Source organism: Canis lupus, chromosome 5 (genome assembly GCF_048164855.1).
Source record: "Canis lupus baileyi chromosome 5, mCanLup2.hap1, whole genome shotgun sequence".
In the NCBI taxonomy this organism is placed as follows: Eukaryota; Metazoa; Chordata; class Mammalia; order Carnivora; family Canidae; genus Canis; species Canis lupus.
The window spans coordinates 44,952,143-44,977,909 of NC_132842.1; the positions used below are offsets into that span (position 1 = coordinate 44,952,143).

The 25,767-nt window shown below is 37.3% G+C and overlaps 1 protein-coding gene across 6 annotated transcripts in view; it reads left to right on the top strand.

Annotated features, from left to right (window-relative positions):
* Positions 1 to 25,767, top strand: part of GPBP1 (GC-rich promoter binding protein 1) — a 72,560-nt gene that overhangs the window by 20,702 nt on the left and 26,091 nt on the right. For all 6 annotated transcript variants that reach the window (XM_072826507.1, XM_072826505.1, XM_072826510.1 and 3 more), the window contains exons 3-5: positions 11,373 to 11,492; positions 23,971 to 24,094; positions 24,221 to 24,444. In XM_072826507.1, the coding sequence (XP_072682608.1) occupies positions 11,430 to 11,492; positions 23,971 to 24,094; positions 24,221 to 24,444 (411 nt within the window). In that variant the 5' untranslated portion in view covers positions 11,373 to 11,429. The remainder of the gene's footprint in view (positions 1 to 11,372; positions 11,493 to 23,970; positions 24,095 to 24,220; positions 24,445 to 25,767) is intronic.

A 25,767-nucleotide genomic window follows, 5' to 3' on the forward strand; every position in this document is an offset into this window, starting at 1 on the left:
ACAAAAATATGGGATGAACATGTGTCACAGACTGATCATTTTTTAAAAATAATTTTCCTTTTATAACCTGATGCATGAAGATTATGGGTCAGTTATGTCTCTCAAGTTGGCATTTCTCGTGTTCAGACAGGCTGTGCTGCTTTGGTTATGCATCTTTGGCTAGAATATTATAGCAGTAAAGCAGTGCTCCCTTTTGCTTATTGCATTCTGTCATTTGGCACACAATTTCAGTTTGTTCCATCACTGATGATGTTCACTTTGATCTGTTCATTAAGGATTTCCCAGGCTATTTGGCTATTTCACTGCAAAACTGTAATAAGTGGTTTTGTTTTTGTTTTGAGGGGTAGAAGGTAACTAGAAATGTATAACCTCCTCCTCCTGTAATTTTTCACTCTATGCATTTATATCCTGATTGATGGTGTTTTATTCATGGGGTTATTATATAGTAGTATTTATTTTTATTGAAATGAAAGTCACATTACATGACCCATTTTAAAACATACAATTCAGTGGCATTTAGTACATTCACAATGATGTGAAACCACCTTTATTAAGTTCCAGAACATTTTTGTCACCCAAAAAGAAAAATCTGTATTCATTTAGCAGTCACTCCCCATTCCTCCCTCCCAGCAATCCTTGGCAACCACTAGTGTGCTTTTCATCTTTATGGATTTACTCACGGATATTTCATATAACTGGAATTGTGCAATATGTGATCTTTGGTCTGGCTTCTTTCATTTAGCATGTTTTTTAGGTTAACCCTTTAGCATGTGTCAGTACTTCATGTCTTTATAATATATATACCACATTTTGTTTATTCATTGATGTATTGATGGATGTTTGGTATACTTCCTCTTGGCTATTGTGAATAGATCTGGTATTGAACATTTGGTGTACAAATATCTGAATACCCATTTGCAATTCTTTTGGATATATACACACATGTATACACATAATACATATACTTAGTATTGCTTGGTCATTAATATATATTTAACTTTTTAATAAGGAGTTATTGAACTTTTCCACAGTTTGCACCAATTTACCTTCCCACTAACAACGTACAGGGGTACTAATTTCTCCCATATCTTCATCAGCACTTGCTATGTACTGTTTTTTTTTTTTTTTTTTTTTTTTTAAAGATGTAGGTGAGGGGGGAAGAGAGGTCTATCAAGTCCTTTGCCCATTTTATTTATTCATGAGAGAAACAGAGGCAGAGAACACAGGCAGAGGGAGAAGTAGACTCCATGTGGGGAGCCTGATGCTGGAGTTGATCCCGGAAGTCCAGGATCACGCCCTGAGCCAAAAGCAGACACCCAACCGCTGAGCCAACCAGGTGTCCTGTTTGCCCATTTTAAAATTGGGTTGTTTTTGTTGTAGAATTGTAAGAGTTCTTTATATATCCTCGATACTAGACCCTTATCAGATGTTTTGCAAGTATTTTCTCCCATTCTGTCAGTTGTCATTCACTTTCTAGATAATATCCTTTGCCACAGAAGTTTTATATTTATATGAAGGCCATTTTTTTCTATTGTTGTTTATCCTTTTGGTGTCATATCTAAAAATCTAACGCCAAATCCAAGATCATGAACCTTTACCCACATGTTTTCTTCTGATAGCTTTGTAGTTGTAGCTTTTATAGTTAGGTCTGATCCATTTTGAGTTAATTTTTGTATATAGTGTGGATAGGAGTTCATTGACTATCCATTTGTCTCGGCACCATTTGTTGAAAAGACTATCATTTCCCCCATTAAATGGCTAGTGCTTTAAAAAAATTAACTGGCCATATGACTTTATTTCTGGACTCTCATTTCCATCCCATTGGTTTATATATCTTTCCATATGCCATTGCGATTTGATTTTTGTAGCTTTTTAGTAAGTTTTGAAATACAGAAATGTGAATCCTGTAACTATATTCTCCTTCTCAATATTGTTTTGGATGTTTGTGATCCCTTGCAGTTCCAAATGAATTTGAGAATGGCTTTTCTGTGCAAAAAAGGATGTTGGAATTTTAATCGGTAGTATGCCTATATTATATACTCATGTGATTGGTATGCTTGATGGTGTCCTACAGGTCTTTTTGTAGCTGGGGTGCAGAGGTGCAAGAGCAAACAGGCTGGTTTCAGCCACTCGCTGCTGACAAAATCTATAGGCAGAGATATGAGTGGTAGTGAAACAAAGGAATTTATTTTAGTGAGGCCAACACCAAGAAGACATTGGACTAACGTTCTCAGAGACTGTCTCCAAAACGCCAAGAATACTTCAAGGTTTATATAAGAAAAATGTGTGGCAAAGATGAGTCGTTCTGTGCAGGTAGGTAGTCAAGGTCAAATCAATCACTGTCCTGGTGTCATTCACTTGACAGAGGTGTCTTGCTGGCTCAAGGCAGTCTTTAATTGCTTGAGAGGGTAGTTTTCTGTTCCTTTCTGGGTATGCTTTGCTCTTAGGGTCTGCTGACTGAACTAAGAGACAAGCTGGAACGAAGAACCCAACTAGAAAGTTTGAGGTCAAAATTGAGGTTTGACTCTTCCGTAGTTTTTTTTTTTTTTCCTTCCTGCTCCAGACTGATAATTTTAATTGACCTAACTTCCACTTAATCTGATTCTTACTTCTGTTGGCTCTTCCATTGCAACTGTTTAGTGAAATTTTTATTTCAGTTACTAATACTTTTTTGGCCCAAGAATCTGTTTGGTTCCTTTCTATGATGCTTAATCTCCTTATGGATATTCTGTTGATATTGCTCTGTTTCCTTTAGCTCTTTGTATTTAGGACAGTTGGTGTCTGTGTTCTATCAGAGGGACTGTTTTGCTAATTTTCATTTTTCCCTCCTGGTGAGTGGGCCATATTTTCATAGTTCTTTGAATGCTTTGTAATTTTTGTAGAAAATTGAGCATTTTTAATATTGTAATTTGGAAACTTTGGGAACCAAATGTTTTTTTCCCTCCTATCCTCAGGGTTGCTTACAGTGGGCATGTAGTTGTGTGTTCATTCAGTGACTTTGAAACCAGTTTTGTAAAGTCTGTGTTCTTTGTTTTGGGTAGTCTCTGAAGTCACCGTCCCTTAGCTTGTGGTCACCTAGTGTTTCTTGTTTTTGTTTTTTCAGATAATATTTTAGTGAAGTTGAAAAAATTAATGCAAAAATTTGTGATGAACAAAATAAAGTTTGAATATGAGGATTAGTATGTTATCTTGTCCAAAGATTACAGATGTTTTCACATGGCTCAAACAAGGAACCAACTCTTACAGTGATTACAGCACAGCTGAGACAGGTTGTAGTCTTTATTTATATATTTTTAAAGATTTTATTTATTTAAGTCAAGAGAGACAGAGAGGCAGAGACCTAGGCAGAGGGGAGAAGTAGGCTTCCTGCAGGAGCCAGATGTCGGACTCGATCCCAGGACCCTGGGACGGTGCCCTGAGCCCAAGGCAGATGCTCAACCACTGAGCCACCCAGGTGTCCCCAGGTTGTAGCCTTCAATAAGATTTGACTAAAGGTTCATGAATGTTGTTACAGAAAGTAATTTCAGGGACACCTGGGTGGCTCAGTGGTGTGTCTGCCTTTGGCTCAGGGCGTGGTCCTGGAGTCCCGGGATTGCGTCCTGCATCAGGCACCCCTGGAGGAGCCTACTTCTCTCTCTGCGTCTCTCTCTCTCTCTCTCTCTCTCATTAAATAAAATCTTTTTTAAAAATTTAAATAGCAGTTTTATTTCTATTGTCCATGGATACTACTGTTCTGAGAGCTCTTCAAATAAGAGCCATTTTACCAAGGTAGAGACACCGTTACCATGTTCAGCTAGTGTTTTGTTGCCAATGCATGTCAAGCCAACAAGGAATAGAAATGAAGGGAAATTAAAAAGTAACTCTCCCAGTGTTTGCCCATTAGGTCTGTGTTAGGGCATTTCTTCAGTGGTTAGCCAACCATTTATAACTATCTTAGTTCTCATATCCTCTTTTAAATTGAATATAAAGATCAATCTGAGGTGAAAGCTTAGGGTCTTCTGAGGTTTTTGTTTTGTTTTGTTTTGTTTTTTGAGCATGTGTCTGGCCTTGGGGCTCTGTGTGGTTTTCTAAGCTTCCGGGTTATACGGGAATTCTTTTCAGTGTCATAATTTCCCAAAGAAAATTGTCTCTCAGCCTTTCTATGTTTTGGGTGTGCTACTGTTTACTTTTTTAAACCTTTTTCCCAAGGCAGAGGAGATTCATGCACCTTACGCTATTTGTGAGAAATGCCCTCAACATAGCAGCATTTCCTTCCGTGTTAGGTAAAACAAAGGCGAGTACCTCTTGTGATTCCTTAGGTAACCCCCAAGGGGTTATCTGTAACAGGTTTATACAGACAAACATAATTCTGTGAGAATAAGATTTCTAGGGCTCACTCTAGAACCAGAGACCTGGGTCCCACACTGTCTTTTTGGGACTTCTACTGTGCTTGGGAGAGATGGGGGTCAAGGGGAAGTAAAAATGCCACAAAGCTTTTATACTGTTTCAAAGTTTCCGTTTTCTGGATTCAGTGTGCTTGATTGCTGTAAGCCTTTGTTTCAGAGTTCTGACAAAGATATTTCTGACAGATTTTGCTTCATTTTTGCTGTTCTGTTGAAGGGGTAGGTAGGCCCTTATAGTTCCCTGTTTCACCATTTTGTGTTAGTGGTCTTCACATGTGTTTTCTTGTTTTTAATGCTCAAATTGTCCCTGATTTGGCCAGTGGGAACCCATTCAGGCTTGTTTCTATGCCCTTTTGGTATTTCATAATTTTTTTGGACATTTCCTTGCTTTTTGCTAAAGTGAAATATTTTAGGCTTATTTTGTCATCTTTCCCCAGCCTTGGAAATCAGCTATTTCTCAAAGCCCTGGTTTTGTTTAGTGGAAAACGGTTTTTAGAAGCCAAGATCCTGTGTTAAGAATGTTTGTTTATTGGAGTCACTCAGGCCCTCTCAGTGCAGAGTTGGGAGAGGTGTGTATATACACACACACACACACACACACGCATACATACATACATACATAAACAAATATGTACCTTTGTGGTATATGTGAACCTTAGTATCTTAGTATGTGCCTGTGATTTAATCATTGATTCTACTGATAGAGTATAACACCACAGCATTCACTAGTTTTCACCCTGTTACTAGTTACTGTGTTCTTTGACAGTATGAAACTTAGCTTTCATTATTCTAAACACTTACTTGATTATTTCTCCTGTATATAATCGGTCTTCTTTTGTGGCCACTGCCACCACCTGTATGCGGACACCCACCTCTCCTTGTTTATCATCTTGACTCTTCTCACTGATGACCCCCCCCCCCCCCCCGCCTTCCTCACTCTTTTCAGCTCAGTTCCCCATACCTTACTGTCCCTCTACGTAGGTGCCTTCCTCATCCTGCTTTGACACTGACATCCTTTTTTTTTTTAATTTATTTTTTATTGGTGTTCAATTTACTAACATACAGAATAACCCCCAGTGCCCATCACCCATTCACTCCCACCCCCCGCCCTCCTCCCCTTCTACCACCCCTAGTTCGTTTCCCAGAGTTAGCAGTCTTTACATTCTGTCTCCCTTTCTGATATTTCCCACACATTTCTTCTCCCTTCCCTTATATTCCCTTTCACTATTATTTATATTCCCCAAATGAATGAGAACATATAATGTTTGTCCTTCTCGGACTGACTTACTTCACTCAGCATAATACCCTCCAGTTCCATCCACGTTGAAGCAAATGGTGGGTATTTGTCATTTCTAATAGCTGAGTAATATTCCATTGTATACATAAACCACATCTTCTTTATCCATTCATCTTTCGTTGGACACCGAGGCTCCTTCCACAGTTTGGCTGTCGTGGCCATTGCTGCTATAAACATCGGGGTGCAGGTGTCCCGGCGTTTCATTGCATTTGTATCTTTGGGGTAAATCCCCAACAGTGCAATTGCTGGGTTGTAGGGCAGGTATATTTTTAACTCTTTGAGGAACCTCCACACAGTTTTCCAGAGTGGTTGCACCAGTTCACATTCCCACCAACAGTGTAAGAGGGTTCCCTTTTCTCCGCATCCTCTCCAACATTTGTTGTTTCCTGCCTTATTAATTTGCCCCATTCTCACTGGTGTGAGGTGGTATCTCATTGTGGTTTTGATTTGTATTTCCCTGATGGCAAGTGATGCAGAGCATTTTCTCATGTGCATGTTGGCCATGTCTATGTCTTCCTCTGTGAGATTTCTCTTCATGTCTTTTGCCCATTTCATGATTGGATTGTTTGTTTCTTTGGTGTTGAGTTTAATAAGTTCTTTATAGATCTTGGAAACTAGCCCTTTATCTGATAGGTCATTTGCAAATATCTTCTCCCATTCTGTAGGTTGTCTTTTAGTTTTGTTGACTGTATCCTTTGCTGTGCAAAAGCTTCTTATCTTGATGAAGTCCCAATAGTTCATTTTTGCTTTTGTTTCTTTTGCCTTCCTGGATGTATCTCGCAAGAAGTTACTGTGGCCGAGTTCAAAAAGGGTGTTGCCTGTGTTCTCCTCTAGGATTTTGATGGAATCTTGTCTCCCATTTAGATCTTTCATCCATTTTGAGTTTATCTTTGACACTGACATCCTGTGCTGGGCTTTAGTCCTGAATCAGAAGACCCACTTTTTAAATGAAAACTATTAATATATTAAACTAAGCTTATACCAAAGGAGTATTTCACAGGCTTATTTTCAAAAGAGAATTAAGGTTGAATTTGAATAGTCATCTTCTGGTTCTTATTAATGAAGGGATTGGAACAGTTGGGCTAAATGAAAAATTTAACCTTTTTGAAAGATTGTATGTAGATAGTCTGGTAATAAAGGGTAGTTGTCTTTTAGAACTTTAATAGTTTTCAAGGTGAAAGGTAAGTAGTAGTTATCTAAATTTTAACGAAGAGAAGAAAACAGTCTGATACTAACTTGCCAAAATCATCCAGTCTAGTAATTGGTTGAGTTGATTTGAATCCAGGACCATTGGACTCTGATGCCTGTGTTCTTTCTTAAAAATCTGCCTTAATTAGTTGAAATGCCTTAATCTTTAGTTGATTTTGCATGTTTTTGGTGGGCTTTGTGACTTTTAAAGTTTTTGGTGTCTGAAATTTAAATCATTATAAAGATAGTGTTGGATGTTCATTATGATGAAATCAATTTTAGTTTTTCATTGAAAACATTGGGCATGAACTTGATGGGTTCAGAAGTAAAAACATTAAGGAAATAGGAAAAATCTTATTCATATTTGTGTACTTTTTGCCAAAGTGCGTTTTTCAGTATGAAGAAATCTGTTTTGGATTTTTAGTTAATCAGTGAATTTTGGGGCCCCTGGGTGGCTCATTTGGTTAAGCGGCTGCCATCTTAGGTTGATCCCCACATGGGGTTCCCTGATCAAATTATCATTTTAAATAGCAATGAAATGGTAATTTATATATTATTATTATATATTAAAGCTTTTGGTGTCTGAAATATAAATCCTTATAATTCCGAATCTTTGGGAATTTTCTTATAGTTGATGTTTTAGACTTCAGGCATTTATTCAGAAATAGGTTGTAAATTGATTGAGATTAGAAATTAGGATTTTTGTGCCATCAGCATTTAAAAATCTTTATTTCCATATGGGACCATCAGACCTTATAACGGAATCTGATGGGAGATTCCTAATAATCTGGAATTACCATTAATAGGACTACTAATTTGCTCCCCCGCACCCTAGCAGTCTCCTATAAGTACCACTTAATACATACATTTTTGATGAATGTATTTTTTTTGATGAATGTATTTTTAATACTTGTTTGTATTAGTCTTTGTTAAAAGACAATTTATCAGTATATTTAAAGATCAAATTGATTTTTTTAAAAGATTTTATTTATTCATGAGAGTCATGGAGAGGCAGAGGTAGAGACATAGGCAGGCAGAGGAAGAAGCGGGGGAGCCCAATATGGGACTCAATCCCGGAACCCCAGGATCACACCCTGAGCCAAAGCAGACGCTCAACCAGTGAACCACCCAGGCATCCCTCAAATTGATTTTTTTCACCATTTTATGAATGGGGCAGCCTCCTACCTGTCCAAAAGAAAGTAGCTCCCAAGGAGCTGTACAAAATGGAGCCTTTTATAGGCAGAAGAGGCCAGGGACAAGGAAAAGGTGGATAACCTCCTCTTTCATTAGGAAATGGTGGAAGGGGTCTATCAGGTGATTACCTCACTAGTGCTGACCAGGAAATTACAGATTGACCAGTTAAGATTTCCTATCTGGGAGGGTCATTTCCCCTCTTTTTTATAAAGATTTAATTTGAGAGAGAGAGATCATGGGGGGTGTGGGGTAGGAGCTGACTCTTCACTGAGCATGGAGCCCAACATGAAGCTTGATCTCAGGTCCCCAGGATCCCCAGGATCATGACCTGAGCTGAAGGCAGCTGTTCAGCAATCTGAGCCACCCAGGTACCTCTTTTTCTGGGAGGATCTTAAAGTGCAATCAGGTAGGTATTCTTGTTGATGGGGTCTTAGCACAGGTGGCTCAATTTTGGGCCTTTTGTTTCTTTTTAACCTTTGCTAGGGAAGCCATAACAAACTACTGCAAACTGAGTGGGTTAAGTAAGTTTATTTTGTCATAGTTTTTTGGAAGCTCAGAGAATTAGAATAGAATGAATAGATTCTATTAGAATCTATTCTATTCTATTCTATTAGAATAGAATGAATTTGGATGGCACTAAGTGTACTTAAAAGTAAATGATAGGGTGGTTCTTTTGAAAGTTTAATTGCCTTTACACTGGTTAAGGGAGTAAAATTTCTTTCTTTTTCTATCCTTCTAGGTTCCCGGGTTTGGGGACCTGTAAAGTAGATTAAAAAAGACAGATCAACAAGAGAAAACAAAAGTTTGTTAGAGGGTGCTCCCACCTGGGAATAACTCAGGGATGGTTAGAATTTGCCAATTCTACCTAATTCCATAGGGGGAAGTCGGGGGGGTGGGGTGAAGGGCACTTAAATGGAAAAACAGGTGACTTCTTGAAAGATAGGTAAATGGGCCCTTAGGAGAATTGATGGGAGAAATGATAGTTTGTGGCAGTGTCTGGGTGTGGTGCTGATTTTGTACCTGTGTCTGTAGGGAAGAGTTGCTCCAGGGAAGGGGACTGATAAATTCTTTTTGGAGGCTCTGTTTTTAGGTAGGTAAGAGATAGCAGGAATTAAAATGCCTTCGTGAAACTTAAAGCTATTCTTATGTTATAAAGTGGCATATTTTGGGGTGGCATATTATGATTCTTAAACACACTTGTGTAAATGTCTTAGTATTAGCTAATAGTGTTCTTTACCTTTTTTCAGAACTTGAAAACTTTTGCCATTAACTATTCATACTTTATTTTTTCAAAACTAGATTTAAATTAAAAAAAAAACGGACATTGCAAAAATGAATAGGTAATATTAGTGGTTAGCCTCCTAGGGATTATTTTTAATCTATAAATTACCACTTGACTATTTAAAATGATAAGCTTTAAATTCTTCATTATTTTAGATTCTCCTCAATTTTTTGAAAATTTTTGGTACAAACTATAAAAATGATTTTTCATTCCCTTTAGCTATTGAAAGTGTAAATTTAATGTAACATCGTATCATAAACATCACAAAGCAGCTTAGTATGTAGCTTAATGTCAGAATGGATAATATCCTTTATCCAGAAACACTTTAGTTTTCATTTTAATTTTTGAATACTTCAAAATGTATAAGATGGTCTAGAGCTTAGAATGCCTAAATTTTTATGTAGTTTCATTTTTGTTAGGTATACTCTTCCATTTGTTTCATAAATGTATTACTGGAATTGGTCATTTCTGGTTAATCAAATTGTATCAGGGTTTTTCCCCTTTTGCTCATGGCTCATATCATATGAGCTTTTATCTAAAGTTTAAACATTTTCATTGCCATGGTGAGTTAACCATTTGTGTCCATTTCTTGTATTTGTCCCCACTTAACCTTTTCTTAAATAGTTCTCTGCAGTTTGTAATAGTGAAAATGGAATATTTCTATAATTTGAGAATTTTTTAAAAAGTATTTTAGCAAGTTGGTATGATGTTAAAGGATTCTGCTATAGAAGCAGAAAAGGAAAGATAAACAGTGATATTCTTTTGTTTTTTAAAATTTCACTTTTGAGATTATACAATTTTAAGTATAAACATTTGTTAATAGTAAACTCATTGTGATGCACAGAAAATTTGATTCCTTCATCAGTTGGTAGCTTTATATTGAAATGAGTACAGTTGCTCAGTTGACTTCTGCCTTATTTAAAGAAAAAAACAAAAACCACTGCATTTGCTGTTTACATTGGGCTGGCAACTTGAAACTTTCAGTGATGCAGTTGATAAAGGCTCCCAAAAAGTTAAATTTAGAATGCAGAAAAGGAGTTCTAAAATACTTCAGATACTCATCGTGATGATTGTAATTAAAAAAACAACAACAACAACAAAACCTTTTCATTATGGAAATTTTTAAACATGAATGTAACTAGAGAAAAAAGTGTTTACACACCTCCTTGTACTAACCTTTATAAACATGTGCAACCTCTTTTCAACTATCCTTATTAGCATTCTGTGGTTTTTAAAACAGATTCTAGATATATCCATGTAATTGTAAAGACTTCAGTTTTTTATGTACCACCATCACACTAACCATTATCACATCTAAAATGAGTAGTAATTTCTTAATGTCATTTAATGTTCCACTAATGTTTAAAATTTTGATTCATAATTTTCATTTTTTTAAAGGTTGATTGGTTTGAGTAAGGATTTGTATAAGGCCTGCATGTTTGATCTACATGTTAAAAGCCACTTATTTGTTGGCGGGGGACCCAGTCATTTCACCTATCAAGTATCCTGTGATCTGAATTTATTGGATTACTTCCCTTCGATTTCCTTAATTTCTCTCTGTTGAACTTCCTGAAAGTTAGTAGTTAGATCAGATTTCAGATTCCATCTGGGGTATACAAGAATACATTCTAGATGATGTCATGTACATCGTAGTGTGTCACATCTAGAGACACTTGATGTCTATTTGTGATGAGAACATAGTAATTTAAAAAAATAAAGTTTACTGAGATAGTTTATTTACAGTGAAATTGGCCAGTATTAAGGGTACAATTTAATCTTTGAGAGATGTGTACCTTTGTGGAACCACAGTTAAGACAAAATCAAGAAAAACCCTCCCTTTGGGTCATAGCCCTATACCCCTAAACTTCAGCCCCCCCCCCCATCTAGTTTCTGTTATATTTTTGCTTATTTTAGAATTTCATTATAATTGGAGTCTTATAGTAGTATGATCACTGTCATTTAGAAGAGCATAAGAAGATAATTTTGGCAAGGAGCTCCAGGTCTAATTCCTTCCATTTTTATATGACAGGGACTTGCCATGAGGTGTTGAAGCCTTGTTTCACTGAGTTGGAGAGACTGGACCTAAATGGCGCAGCATGACTTTGCTCCAGCCTGGCTTAATTTTCCTACTCCACCATCATCAACAAAGGTACTCTTTCTTGCATTTCTCTCTTTGTGTCTACCTCTCATTTGTTCTTGCTGTACACAAATGTAGTTGAAATGCAAAGCCTTTAATGTTTTTGTGGAGAAAAATTTTTTGTATTACCATCTATGCTATTTCATATGGGATCTGTTAGTTTTTATTGTTTAAAAAGTTAGTTTTCCGTCATCGTCTGTACCATTTATTTCAGTTGTCTTTTGTACTAATCAAAGTTCTGCATATTTTTCAGTTAAATCCATTGGACACATTGCGTCTTACCTTTATTTGTACTATTCTTTAGATAACTTGCTTTACTTTCTGTTCTATAGGTAAATATGTTAAAAAATCTGAGGTTTTTGAGGTCTTTCCTAATACCCCAAAGACTACTTTTTCAGATAAATAAGACTGAATGAGGCTTCACTAAAATTTCAGGAGTGATGAAAACTTTGCATCATTGTTAAATATCATACATAAGTAATCTAAGAAATACTGTCATTTTACTTAAAAACCAAAACAGAATAGTTTGAATAAGACTTGCTAGGCCTTGCAATTGTTTTCACTTAAAAGACTTGCTAAAAGAGGAACCTTGGAATTTGTTAAAATCAGTCTAACTGGCTTAATAGCGGTCCTTTGATTTTTGTTCTTTTTTATTGTGCAAAGGAATCAAGGGAGAGTTTTGATCATCTGTTTGCCTGTTAATCATGCTCCACCATGATAAGGGGTTCATCTAACACCTTTTGGGGTATAGGCAGCTGTTACAAAAACAGTTTATTAAAAGCAACTCTTATGGGAACAGTTTTTATAATTTGCAAAGTTGTTCCCCAGTAAGGACTTGTCAGATCATAATAAATTGGCCCATATTTTGGCCCATAATATTGTACAGATGGATTCTCTGAAAGGTTAATTGACTTGCCTGTTTTTCACACAGTGACTATGAGTCTAGACTAGAGTCCAGGATGCATTTCCTATTCTGTACTCTTTACATAGGACTCATTTGGGAATGCTGCCAAATGGTTAAACATCTCATTTCATAGCCTATGCAATGGGATTTGAAATGGTTAGAAAATGGTGGCTTCTATTGATTAAGGTGCTGAGATCACTTCTTAATTACAGATTCTTTGTTTGCCCCTTTTCCTCTTACCTGCAGGTCTTTGCAATTTCCTCCCGCCTTCCCCCTTCTTTTTAAACCCAGCTGCTCTAATCTCGCCCTTAGCCAGCTCATTTTTCAGGCTTACTTCAGAGCCTGAACACATGAGTTTCCTGCTACACACTTTTCTTTTTTCTATTTTGTTTAATTTCTCTGAAATAGGTATAAGACTTGTTTTCATTTTCAAGCAAGTTGATAAATTATCAACATCTGGAAAGTTATAAAACATTGAAAATATTGAGAATAATTTTTGTCTTCATTTAGATGTTAATCGGAAGTTGATTAACTTTTTTTTTTTTTTTTTAAGATTTATTTTTCATGAGAGACAGAGAGAGAGAGAGAGGGGCAGAAACATAAGCAGAGGGAGAAGCAGGCTCCTTCGCAGGGAGCCCAATATGGGACTCAATCCTGGATCCTGTGATCACATCCTGAGCCAAAGGCAGAAGCTCAACCGCTGAGCCACCCAGGCATCCCTAACTGTTTGTTTATATGGTGAAATCCTACTGCTTTGCAGAACCTGACCCTTGATTTGGGTATAGGTCTTCATGAATGATGATTTTGAGCATTGGGATTGCCTATTCTAAATCTGTTATTCTCATTTATTCTACATTACCTACAGAAAATTTATTTGAACTCCTCACTACTTGAAATTATTTATTTTGACCTTACACAGTGTGATTTTGACAAATACAGACCTTTTGTAATGACTTCTTACACCTTCCATCTTATCCTTCCATGTCTCAAAATCACTATTTATGGGTTCTCATTTATAATTAACCTCTAGTTTTCTGCCAGAGCCCTTTTAATCTTACCATGAATAAATGGAACAGAGATTAATTTACTGGGGTTGGGGGACTCTCTGTTGCAACTTAATGTAAGTCTTTCATTTACTTGTTCAAAGGGATGAGGATGTGAAATAAAAAGTAAAGACAGTTTTGGAAGTGCACTTTTTCGTAGTTTTCTGAGGTGTATAGAATTTTAGCCCCATCATGTGGTGAAATTTTAAACTGCATGTGGTTGATTTTATGTGGAATAAGGCATGGACATTTGAGCTGTTGATTGGGATCCAATAAAAAGTAAATTTTACATATGTTTTTGTATATACATAGGTTTAACTAAAATAATTGTCACACATCTGTAGTGCATCAGTACTTTATCTTGTGGTCTTCTGTTCTCTTATTCCATTAGAAAATGTAAATTGATACTGCTACTGTGATCCTTTAATAGGTCTGTAGTTCCATTTTAGGGAGTAACATATATTATTGAAGCAGTACTAAACTGAAATGATTGTAGATACTGGAAAAGTTTAGATGCCTCTTTGTTTTAGATGCTTCTCCTGGCCATCTAACTCTAGGAAGGATAATAAAATCATCCCTTTAATCAGGTTGAGGTATTCTTTCATAGTCTTTTTAGAAGAAGGAATATTCCAGGAGCACCTGGCTGGCTCAGTCAGAAAGGCATGTCACTCTTGATCTCAGGGTTGTGAACTCAAGCCCCATGAAGGTTGTGGAGTCTACTGAAAAAAAAAAAAAAAAAAAAAGATTCCAGAGGTGTGAAAATACAGCAATTTTTATCCTTTTTAAGTATAAGGTAATACCTGTTTTAATGATATTCCACTACAGAAGGTACATATTCGTATTTGTATTCAATATTCTTTAGTTACCTCTCTGGCTAGAGTGTAGCATTAGTGCATAATGGATTCTTTCATGGTAACATCTAAAAAAGTGATTAATATTTTGCCAAAACTTCTTTTAATAATGCATAAACAGTGTCGGTTTGCATTGAGAATGTGTATTTAAAGTTCAGGCTAAGAGAGAATTGGAAAATTCAGTCAGACTGATAGTAGAGTTCATTGAAACTTATTTACTATGTAGAGTTTTTGTTAACTAGTGGCTCATATTGTGGTCATCAAAGAAGAAATGGCTACATTATTTTTTAAAGGAATCCAGAGAAAGATTTTAAGTATGTAAAGGGATAGGGATGGTCTCTTTCTTGCCCATAGTAACATGTTTCTTTTTATTCATTATTACATACCAATGATTGTATAAAACAATTTGTGTGAATAAGAGGTAAATTCTCTGTTTTCTTTCTTCCATTTACAAAAGGCTATTTTAAATGGTTTGAAGTTGAGAGAAGTAGATAACATGCCCCAAAGTGCTGGAGCTAAGATAGGCATTCATGTGTGCAAGACTTTAATACTTACCAACTTACTAAATTTCTTTTCTTGACTATTAGGTAGTACACTAATTTTCAGAAATGAAATACTATCATGCTTTTATGCATACACCAGAATGTATTTTTATCCTGGTTTGGATAAATGAAATTTTTTTCACTTCAAAGATGGCATCTCCAATTTCTATCATCACTGCATGCACATGTAACTTTTCAGTGTCCATGCGTAATCTTTTATTGAGCAGATATACATGGATAATTTGATTAGTTTACCTATTGATGGACTAAGCTGTAGGAATGTCTAGGCATCTCTTGAATATATTTGTAGGGTAAATTCTTAGTAGAATCAGTAAATCAGAGGGTTTGTACATATTGATAGATAATGTCTAATAGTTCTCAAAAAAGGTTGTACTGGGGTGCCTGGGTGGTTCAGTCAGTTTTAAGTGTCCCAACTCTTTAATTTCTGCTCAGGTCTTGATCTCAGAGTTGTAATTTCAAGCTCTGTGTTGGGCTCCATGCTAGGCGTGGAGCCTACTTTAACAAAAAAAAAAGTTATTTAAAAGCCCATCAGAATTTTATGAGGGGGACTAATGTTTTCAGTTTTGGCAATGCTGGATGTTATCACAATTTAAAATCTGCAATTAGATGAAAAATGGAACTTCATTGTTTTGATTTGCATTTTTAAAATTATGGTTGAGTATATTTTGGTGCAGTGAATGGTTTTTTTTTTTTTTTTTTTTTTTAGTGAATGGTTTTTTAAGAACTACTTGTTCATGTAATCTGTTACTTAGTGATTTGTAATAGCTTTTTTTTACACGTTGGGGAATTTGCCATACATGTTGCAAATATTACAGCTTATTTGTTTTTTTTTTTTTTCAGTTTTAAGTTTAGATTCCAGTATAGTTAACATACAGTGTTATATTGGTTTCAGCTGTACAATGTAGTGATTCATCCATTCTATAGATGGTTTGATAATTCTTTGAAAAACCTCACTGAAGATTTTAATGGAACTTACAAAGGATAGATAAAAATTAAATGAATACTTACTAAACACCAATATAGTTTTGTCAACATTCTGCTATGTTAACTTTTCTTTTGGAAGTAAAGCATGTATACATTCAAGTCCACTGTAGTATTCACAGTCCTTAATCTTCATTTTTCCCCAGAGGTATTCTCAGCACATGTTCTTATAACTACATATGTGAATGTCAAACAGTATTGTCATGTATGTTTAAAAAATTTTTATCAGTGATTTTCATTTATATGTCTGCATCTTTTACGTTCATTATATCTTTGAAATTTTCTCTACTCATGATATCTGGAAATGTAGTGTAATCATCTTAAAACTATGTGGTGTCCTATTTTGTTTATCTGTACTACATTTTATTTGTCCATTTAAGTTTAAATTGTTGATAACGTAACTTTGGCTACTATAGAGAAATACTGTATTGAATATATATATATATTTTTTTTGCATTGCATATTCTTATGCTATCTCCTTGTACACATGGATAAGATTTTTTTTTTTTTTTTGGATAAGAATTTTTTAGACCAATGCTACTCACACTAATGATTAAGAAAATAACCTGGGGATTTTGTTAAAATGCAGATTTTGATTTCAGTAGTTCTTGGGCAGGGCCCTAGTTATAACAGCCTTCAAAATGATACTGATTCTGCTTGTGTGTGGACCACAGTTTCAGTAGAAGGCTTCAACTTAGATGTAGAAGGAAAATTGCTGAGACTTGGTTAGATATTGCAAAATTCCTTTTCTGTATGGTATACTGATTTATACTGCTGTATGTTCTGTATAACTATTCTCTTTACTTTAAATTCTTGCCAAAACTTTGTTAGATTAGCAGTTAATTTTTTTGCCAATCTTTGTAAAAAAAAAAAAAAAGCATTTTCACTCTTTCATGGACATGGGAGTTACATTTCTGTGATGCCTCTTTTGCCACCTTTGTTATTTCTTTTGGGTTGCTTTTTTTTTTTTTTTTAAGATTTTATTTATTTATTTATTCATGAGAGATACACACAGACAGAGACACAGGTAGAGGGAGAAGCAGGCCCCATGCAGGGAGCCTGACTGATCATGCCCTGGGCCGAAGGCAGGCGCTAAACCGCTGAGCCACCCAGGTGCCCTGGGTTGCTTTTCTTTTTCTTTTTTTTTTTAATAAAATTTATTTTTTATTGGTGTTCAATTTGTCAACATATAGAATAACACCCAGTGCTCATCCTGTCAAGTGCCCACCTCAGTGCCTGTCACCCAGTCTCCCCCACCCCCCGCCCACCTCCCCTTCCACCACTCTTAGTTTGTTTCCCAGTTAGGAGTCTTTCTTTTTTTTTTTTTTTTAATAAATTTATTTTTTATTGGTGTTCAATTTTCCAACATACAGAATAACACCCAGTGTGCATCCCGTCAAGTGCCCCCCCCTCAGTGCCCGTCACCCATTCACTCCCACCCCCCGCCCTCCTCCCCTTCCACCACCCCTAGTTCGTTTCCCAGAGTTAGGAGTCTTTATGTTCTCCCTTTCAGATATTTCCCACACATTTCTTCTCCCTTCCCTTATATTCCCTTTCACTATTATTTATATTCCCCAAATGAATGAGACCATATAATGTTTGTCCTCCGATTGACTTACTTCACTCAGCATAATACCCTCCAGTTCCATCCACGTTGAAGCAAATGGTGGGTATTTGTCATTTTTAATGGCTGAGTAATATTCCATTGTATACATAAGACCACAGCTTCTTTATCCATTCATCTTTCGTTGGACACCGAGGCTCCTTCCACAGTTTGGCTATTGTGGACATTGCTGCTAGAAACATCCGGGTGCAGGTGTCCCGACGTTTCACTGCATCTGTATCTTTTGGGTCAGTCCCCAGCAGTGCAATTGCTGGGTCGTAGGGCAGATCTATTTTTAACTCTTTGAGGAACCTCCACACAGTTTTCCAGAGTGGCTGCACCAGTTCACATTCCCACCAACAGTGTAAGAGGGTTCCCTTTTCTCCTCATCCTCTCCAACATTTGTGGTTTCCTGCCTTGTTAATTTTCCCCATTCCCACTGGTGTGAGGTGGTATCTCACTGGCCCCATTTCCCTGATGGCCAGTGATGCGGAGCATTTTCTCATGTGCTTGTTGGCCATGTCTATATCTTCCTCTATGAGGTTGCTGTTCATGTCTTTTGCCCATTTCATGATTGGATTGTTTGTTTCTTTGCTGTTGAGTTTAATAAGTTCTTTATAGATCTTGGAAACTAGCCCTTTATCTGATAGGTCATTTGCAAATATCTTCTCCCATTCTGTAGGTTGTCTTTTAGTTTTGTTGACTGTATTCTTTGCTGTGCAAAAGCTCTTTTCTTGATAAAGTCCCCCGGGTTGCTTTTCGTACTGATTTATGACAATGTACTTCTGTACACACTATGTATTGTATGTATGTGTGTCATTTTTAACGTCTTTAAAGTTATTTTTTTCAGTCTTGCATATATGTTTCATTAGGTTTATTTGAGTACCTTATAATACTTGTTGGCTATTTTATTTTCTTTGTTGGCTATTTTAAATGGTATTTACTTAATGTAATATATTTTTTATTAAGTAAATTTTCTGTCCAACGTGGGGTTTGGGCTCATGACCCTGAGATCAAGAGTCACACGCTCCACAGAGTGAGCCAGCTAGGTACCCTTAAATGATGTTCTGAAGAGCTTTATTACTGGAGTGTGTGGCTGATTCAGTTGGTAGAGGATGGGACTCTTGATCTTGGGGTTGTGAGTTCATGCCTCATTGGGCATAGAGCTTACTATTTATTTGTTTATTGCCATTTTGTTTTATTAAAAAAATTTTTTTATTGGAGTTCAGTTTGCCAACATATAGCATAACACCCAGTGCTCATCCCGCCAAGTGCCTCCCTCAGTGCCCATCACCCAGTCACACCAGCCCCCCCACCTCCCTTTCCACTACTCCTTTATTATTTATTTGTTTTAATTTTTTTCCCCACTACTCCTTTAGAACTTACTTTAAAAAGCTTTATAATTAAGTCTTTGTCACAGATACATCTTGTGGTAGTGTTGTATCTAGCAACTTTAGTTCATACTCTGTTATATTTTGGATTTTTCATTCACAAATAACAGTTTCCTATCTACCTTTTTAGCCTTATTACTTGTATTTCTTCTTGTTATTGTGCTGTGTGTCAATCTGTGAAGGGTCTGGGTTTTATCCTACTTGTAAGCTAACATAGGTGCTAGCAGGAGACATGAGATTCCTAGATCAAGGGCCAAGAACTTTATTACTTACTAGCATGATAAGCATGATTTTGGCAGTGGTTCTTCATGCCCCCTAAAGCCTTTGATGGTTGCCATGGAAGGGTCCAGGTGGATGCTACTACCCTTGGTGCTGAGTGGGGAATCTTCCATATTTATAATAAGCCTGCTCTTTGTCCCAAAGATGGATGTTACCTGTCATCTCATAAATGTTGCTCACTGTAAACATAACCTTGAGAAATGGGCTATACAAAGAGTGGTGGAAGCCTTGCATTCTTGGCACACAAGGAAGAATGGAAGGGAATGCTTAGAGCCCATGGTGGGTTGCCTGTACCAACAATCAGCTGATCAGCCCTACATGTTCTTGTCCAAACTTGAATTTTTGTATGGTTGTACTACTCTGTTAGCCACTCTGATTATTCTAACAGAGACTAGGACCAAATCCATTTAATTGTTTTATACAGCATTTAATTAAAGCTTCTATTAACAAAAGTTGGTGAATTCCTTAGATTTCTTTTTGACCAGACCATCACCTTGAGAGGTAGCTTGGCCTGTACTTTCTCTTAGGGGAAAGAAGCATCATGTCAAGAAATAATCAGGGCAGAATCCTGGTATTTTAAAAGTATTAATAACTTCATTTTTTTTTAAATCATAATTCCTACCTAGGAAGTGGTTAAGAAGAGATGATCTCTTTTTTGGATGTGCTACATTCATTGACCAAATTGTCTCATTAAAGTGTATGAAGAGTTGAGGAATGTAGGTTTATAGGTTGTTGTGAGTTGAATGCTGAGACTATTCCTCTTGTTTGACGATACTGGATGTCTTTGGATAGTATGGAGTGTAGAATAACTTGAATATTAATACTTGAATATTGACGCATTGCAGGTTGGCCTTTATGACAAAAGATGTACTATTATTGGAATGTTGATGGCCTGGAACACCAAAAAAGTGACACCAAAATATATGACATGGATTAATTTCAAGGGTCACATTCCTATTAACCAGTCAGATTGCAATAGCAACACTGTAACTGAAAATTTTCAACAGTGATGAAACACTGTTGATAACTCTTAAGTGATCAAAGGTTTCATATCTAAATATGGCCTCCTTCACAGTGGGACAAATGGATCAACTTTAGGCAGGCTCACAGACTGGCATGCAGAGGTGGCTTCTCCATCAGGAAGAAAAAGTAGTCTATTTTGTGACCAGTCTATGGTGGTGGACAGTTAAATATCTGGTGTGACACATGCTGCGGACTTAAGCAATATTCTGATTTTAGTTGTTCTTTATGCCAGCAATCTACTGTAAGTATCTGAGTAATTCAGATTATCTCAGCAGCAGCAATATTTTCACAGTTTATAACCCCAAAGAATTACCTTGAAATATGCCAGTCTCTAGTTTTTAAGGTGATCAATCAGATGACTGGGACATTGGCAACAGTCCCAAGAAGCAGAAAAACATAAAATATGTAGTTCTTAGACTTATCCTAAGGCCAGGGTTGTTGTTGTTTTTTCCTCCTCCATTTTAGCCCATTGTGATGAATGACACTTAATCTACTTGGTCTTCCAGAGTTCTTGGGGTCAGATGGCTGCTGCCACCCAACGGACAATGCCCTCTTTTAACATGGTTGAATCAGCAGAGAATGAACCGGACCCAGGCGTTTAGGGGATTATGATTTGAGAGCCTTATTGAACCGGGAGCTTGTTAAGGTATCAGGAAAGGGATAAGGTTTACCCTAGAGGGTAGTTGTCATTTCATGCAAAACAGATGTCTCAGTGGGGGTCAGCTGCATTCTCAAATACTTTACATTTGATCAAGAGTTCAAGTGGGCCCCCTTTTCTGTTCTTAGTTTGAGTTCACTTTCTTTCTTTTTTTTTTTTTTTTTAAGGATTTGGGTTTTTTTTTGTGTTTTTTGTTCTTTGTTTTTTGTGTTTTATTTATGATAGTCATACAGAAAGAGAGAGAGAGAGAGAGGCAGAGACACAGGCAGAGGGAGAAGCAGGCTCCATGCACCGGGAGCCTGACGTGGGATTTGATCCCGGGTCTCCAGGATCGCGCCCTGGGCCAAAGGCAGGCGCCAAACCGTTGCGCCACCCAGGGATCCCCTGAGTTCACTTTCATTTTGAGAGCTCAACAGTAGGGCAAGAGCCGTATTCCCTTTGAAAAAGGGATGTACATGTCAGGCACATGGTACCGCTGTACTGGAAAATAGCCTCCAACTACTATATCTCTGCTTTTTTTTTTTTGCTTTTTTTTTTTTTTTGCTTTTTTCTCTCTTTCCTTCTGGGAGCCTGTAGTGCTTTTGCTAGACTACCTGAGGGGGGACAGGAATTACCTGTCATCTTGTGGTATTCCGAATGGAAGAATCTTGAGCATTTTCAGTACAAGCATGTAACATTAGTACCAAGCTAAGACACAACAAACAATAGTACGTTGAATTGGCTTAAAAGCCTCACCAGCAAGATCACCCTAATTTCTCTTTCCTGCTGCTGAATTTTCAAACTCCAAAATCAGTTAAATTGAGTCATTGGGGCACCTTATCTCTCAGTGCAGGGCACAAACTAAGAAGTTTTGTACATGCACTTCAGGGTTAAAAATCAAGCTTACTGGAGATTACATGATTTCTTCATCAATGAATGTGGGAAAGTACAGGGTGGAGGAGAAAATAACTCCTTTGGGGATTGCATGGATGGTTTGTAAACTTACTGTTTCTCTTCTGATTCCTCCACCCAAGGTTGGTGTTGCTTCCTACTCTGTGTACCTTCTGGCTTCAGCAGACTGCCAGGATGGGGTCTTTCCTGTGCCATGCACTGCACTGACATGTCTTTGCCCACATTCATCAATATTTTCAGCAACCCCTACTTTCTGTTGTCTCCTCATGGGAGTGGGTAGCTCATGAATTGTGCATGTGTGTCTAGCAGAGCTATAAAAGTTTGTTCCCTTCTTAAACACCAGCATGTTAGACATTCTCATTAAAGTAAAGCTGCTGAGGTTGATGTAGTGGGGAAGAGAAAGGGACCAGGAAGTACAAAGCGCACAGAACACTTCCACTACAGGAAGCTAGGTTCTGCATTTATTTTGTTTCCAAGTAGGCTGTAACCTTAAATTTTCTTTTAATGGGTTTTTAATCTTTCTAAAACTGTATCCTCATTGTTGGCATCAAGTGTTTCATCTTTGGAGTTACCTTGACTCAGCAGCCACAACAGTATTGTTGCGTTTCAGGTGGGACCCCGTTGTCATAATAAGAAATCCAATCATCTAACTTGGGAGAGTTAAAAAACCTAAAGCACCGTTTGGGCACCTTGTTTCCCTTCTGCCCTTTGCCAGTTAGCTGCTAAGCACATTGAGGGACCCTTGCTTCCACCTATCACTTGGATGACAGCACTTGCTGCCAAAATCTTGAGAGTCTTTGTTTACACCCTAATGTGGCCTGGAGACCCTTGTATTTGTTTTTTTTCCAGGAAATTTAGGTTCTGTTAGCATTACATCCTAATCACCAGAACTGTTAGGGGGCTGTGAATGGTTTGCTTTTTTAACCCTACTTGGAGGCTACTGTGGTAATGTGTTAGTGTTTCATGTATGCTGGCTGAAGGTATGAGACAAGGAGACTATCTTTCATGGTGCAATACATAGCATGAGGCTGAGGCTGGGGGCAATAGGGGGGAAGCACCAGTAAGTCCTGCAAGTGACACTGTGGAAGGGACTAGTGGCTGACATGGGTATGTGCACTGGGTTTACATTGCAAATGAAGAACACTGCTCATTGTCCTAGAGGCAGTTGTAACGTAAGTCCAGTCCAGAGAAATGGTCAGGGCAGCTTATTATTTTATTTTATATTTTTAAAATTTTTATTTATTTATTTATTCATGAGAGACACACAGAGAGAGAAGCAGGCCCCATGCAGAGAGCCCGACACGGGACTCGATCCCGGGTCCGCAGGATCACACCCCTGGCCGAAGGCGGCACTAAACTGCTCAGTCACTGGGGCTTGCCCGGTCAGGGAAGTTTAAAAAGAGTTTTGAAGTTTTGATTATGATCATAAGAGATTAATGGACTGATACAGGGAAGAACAGCAACTTTTATAAATAGGTGTGACTTTTTATAGGTTTTCATAGATTCCTAGTTTTTATTTTTATTTTTTTTAAAGATTTTATTTATTTACTCATGAGAGACAGAGAGAGAGAGAGGCAGAGACACAGGCAGAGGGAGAAACAGGCTTCATGCAGGGAGCCCGATGTGGGACTTGATCCCGGGTACCCAGGATCAGGCCCTGGGCTGAAGGTGGCGCTAAACCGCTGAGCCACCAGGCTGCCCCTATAGATTCCTAGTTTTTAGAAATAGTTTTTATACATTATTTTTTTTCTTAGGATTTTATTCGTAAGTAATCCCTCCAGCCAACATGAGGCTTGAACTTAGAACCCTGAGTTCAAGAGTCGCCAGCCCCACAGACTGAGCCAGCTAGCTGCCTCTATATTATTATTTTGATAATTTAAAAGAAAACCCAAACATTTGTTTTGGGGAAGAGGAATTTGGAAATAAGTCTGAAGAACTTAGAATTTCAGCTTCATTTGTCATGACTTTCTGATGTTGAAAACCTTGAGCTACTTAAAATCAAGTAATATATGATAGAGTATTATATTTTGTTACATAAGAGAAGTACACTAAGTTTTGCCTTGTTTTCCTTAGAATAGTATTTTACTTTTAAAGTTTTTGGGTAAGTATATGTGGTTATTAAACTTTTTCAGAATGGTTTCCATTAGACAAAATAGACCAACGGTGCAATCTATCTTAATAAGTTACCAGTTACCAAATGTATTGAAAGTAACTACAGAATATTCTTAGCCATTTAGAATTCTTGGAAATAAATTGAGCCAGGTTTTATACATATGTTTACCTATGTGCTTATTTTGTTTCAGTCGTCATTAAATTTTGAGAAGCATTCTGAAAACTTTTCATGGACAGAAAATCGTTATGATGTGAATCGTCGACGACACAACTCTTCAGATGGCTTTGATTCTGGTATTGGACGTCCTAATGGAGGTAAAATTTGCTAAGAAATGAAAGTTTAAGGATAATTTTCTTGATCTTTTAAGAATGTTGATAGTGATTGAATATTTAAACAGAACTATCTTTAAATTTATAATACTTTACCATTATTAAATAAAGGTAATTTTGGAAGGAAAGAAAAAAATGGATGGCGGATGCATGGAAGAAATGGTACTGAAAACATAAATCATCGAGGGGGATACCATGGTGGAAGTTCCCGTTCTCGTAGCAGTATTTTCCATTCTGGAAAAAGCCAAGGACTACATGAAAACAGCATACCTGACAATGAAACAGGGAGGAAAGAAGACAAGAGAGAACGCAAGCAGTTTGAGGCTGAGGATTTTGTAAGTTTCTAATAATTTTAATACAACTGAGGTTTTGACAAGTGCCATTTTACCATCAAGGCTTTCTCTCTCTCTCTCTTTTTTTAAAGACTTTACTTATTTATTCATGAGAAATCCCTTATTTATTCATGGGGGTGGGGGCAGAGACACAGGCAGAGGGAGAAGCAGGCTTCCATGCAGGGAGCCCGACATGGGACTCGATCCCAGGTCTCCAGGATCAGGCCCTGGGCTGAAGGCGGTGCTAAACCACTGAGCCACCCAGGCTGCCTGCATCAAGGCTTTCTCAGGAGATTTTATCACTATGGTTCGTTTTCTATAGAAATCAGGCCTGACAGGTTCAATTATTTTTTTATGTTTATTTTAAAGATTTATTTTTTTATTTTAGAGAGTACACAAGTCTGCTTGAATGGGAGCAGGAGGATGGGCAAAGGAAGAGGGAGAGAATCTCAAGCAGACTCCCTGTTGACTACAGAGCCCTACTCAGGACTTAATCTCATGGGATAATTATCTGAGCCAAAATCAAGAGTCAGATACTCAACCCACTGAGCCTTGTGTTTCATGCCTGGTAGTTTATTTTTCTGTATATGCTCATTTTTCATTCTGTACATATTTGAGTGGTTGTCGGTAGATGGGACAAGATAGGAAGGTCCTTACTCTCATTGAGTTTCTATTCTATTTAGATGCATTATTGATGTAAAAAGTAGTATTTTGCAAGAGAACTTAGACAAGAAGTGACTTGATGGTTACTTTGAGAGGTCAGGAGAGGTTTCCCTAGGAAGTGACATTTAATTTGGGACCTACTTTGGTTAAGGGGTGAGCTTTGTTAAAACTGGAAGGAAGAGAGCAGCCCGGGTGGCCCAGCGGTTTAGCGCTGCCTTCAGCCCAGGGTGTGATCCTGGAGACCCGGGATCAAGTCCCACGTTGGGCTCCCTGCATGGAGCCTGCTTCTCCCTCTGCCTGTGTCTCTGCCTCTCTCTCTTTCTCTTATGAATTAAAAAAAACAAAACAAAACAAAACACAAAACTGGAAGAGGGGAAGGCCTCTAACTAAGGTTAGAAGTGAGCTAAGGCCTCTAAGGTTAGACGTGAGCTTGTAATGTTTAAGGGATAAAAAGGTCAGTATGGGTAGTGACTATTAAACCAGGTTAGAGAGGTTGCAAGGGATTTTGATTGAATAGGACTTTGGCAGATAAAGGTAAATAATCTTCAATTATTTTAAACCTTTAAATTCAGTTTAATTACAGATGTAGTAGGAGGAAGCCCCTTTGGAGGAAAGTCATGTGATCTCATTTAAATTATATTTATTTTAAAATATTTTATTCAT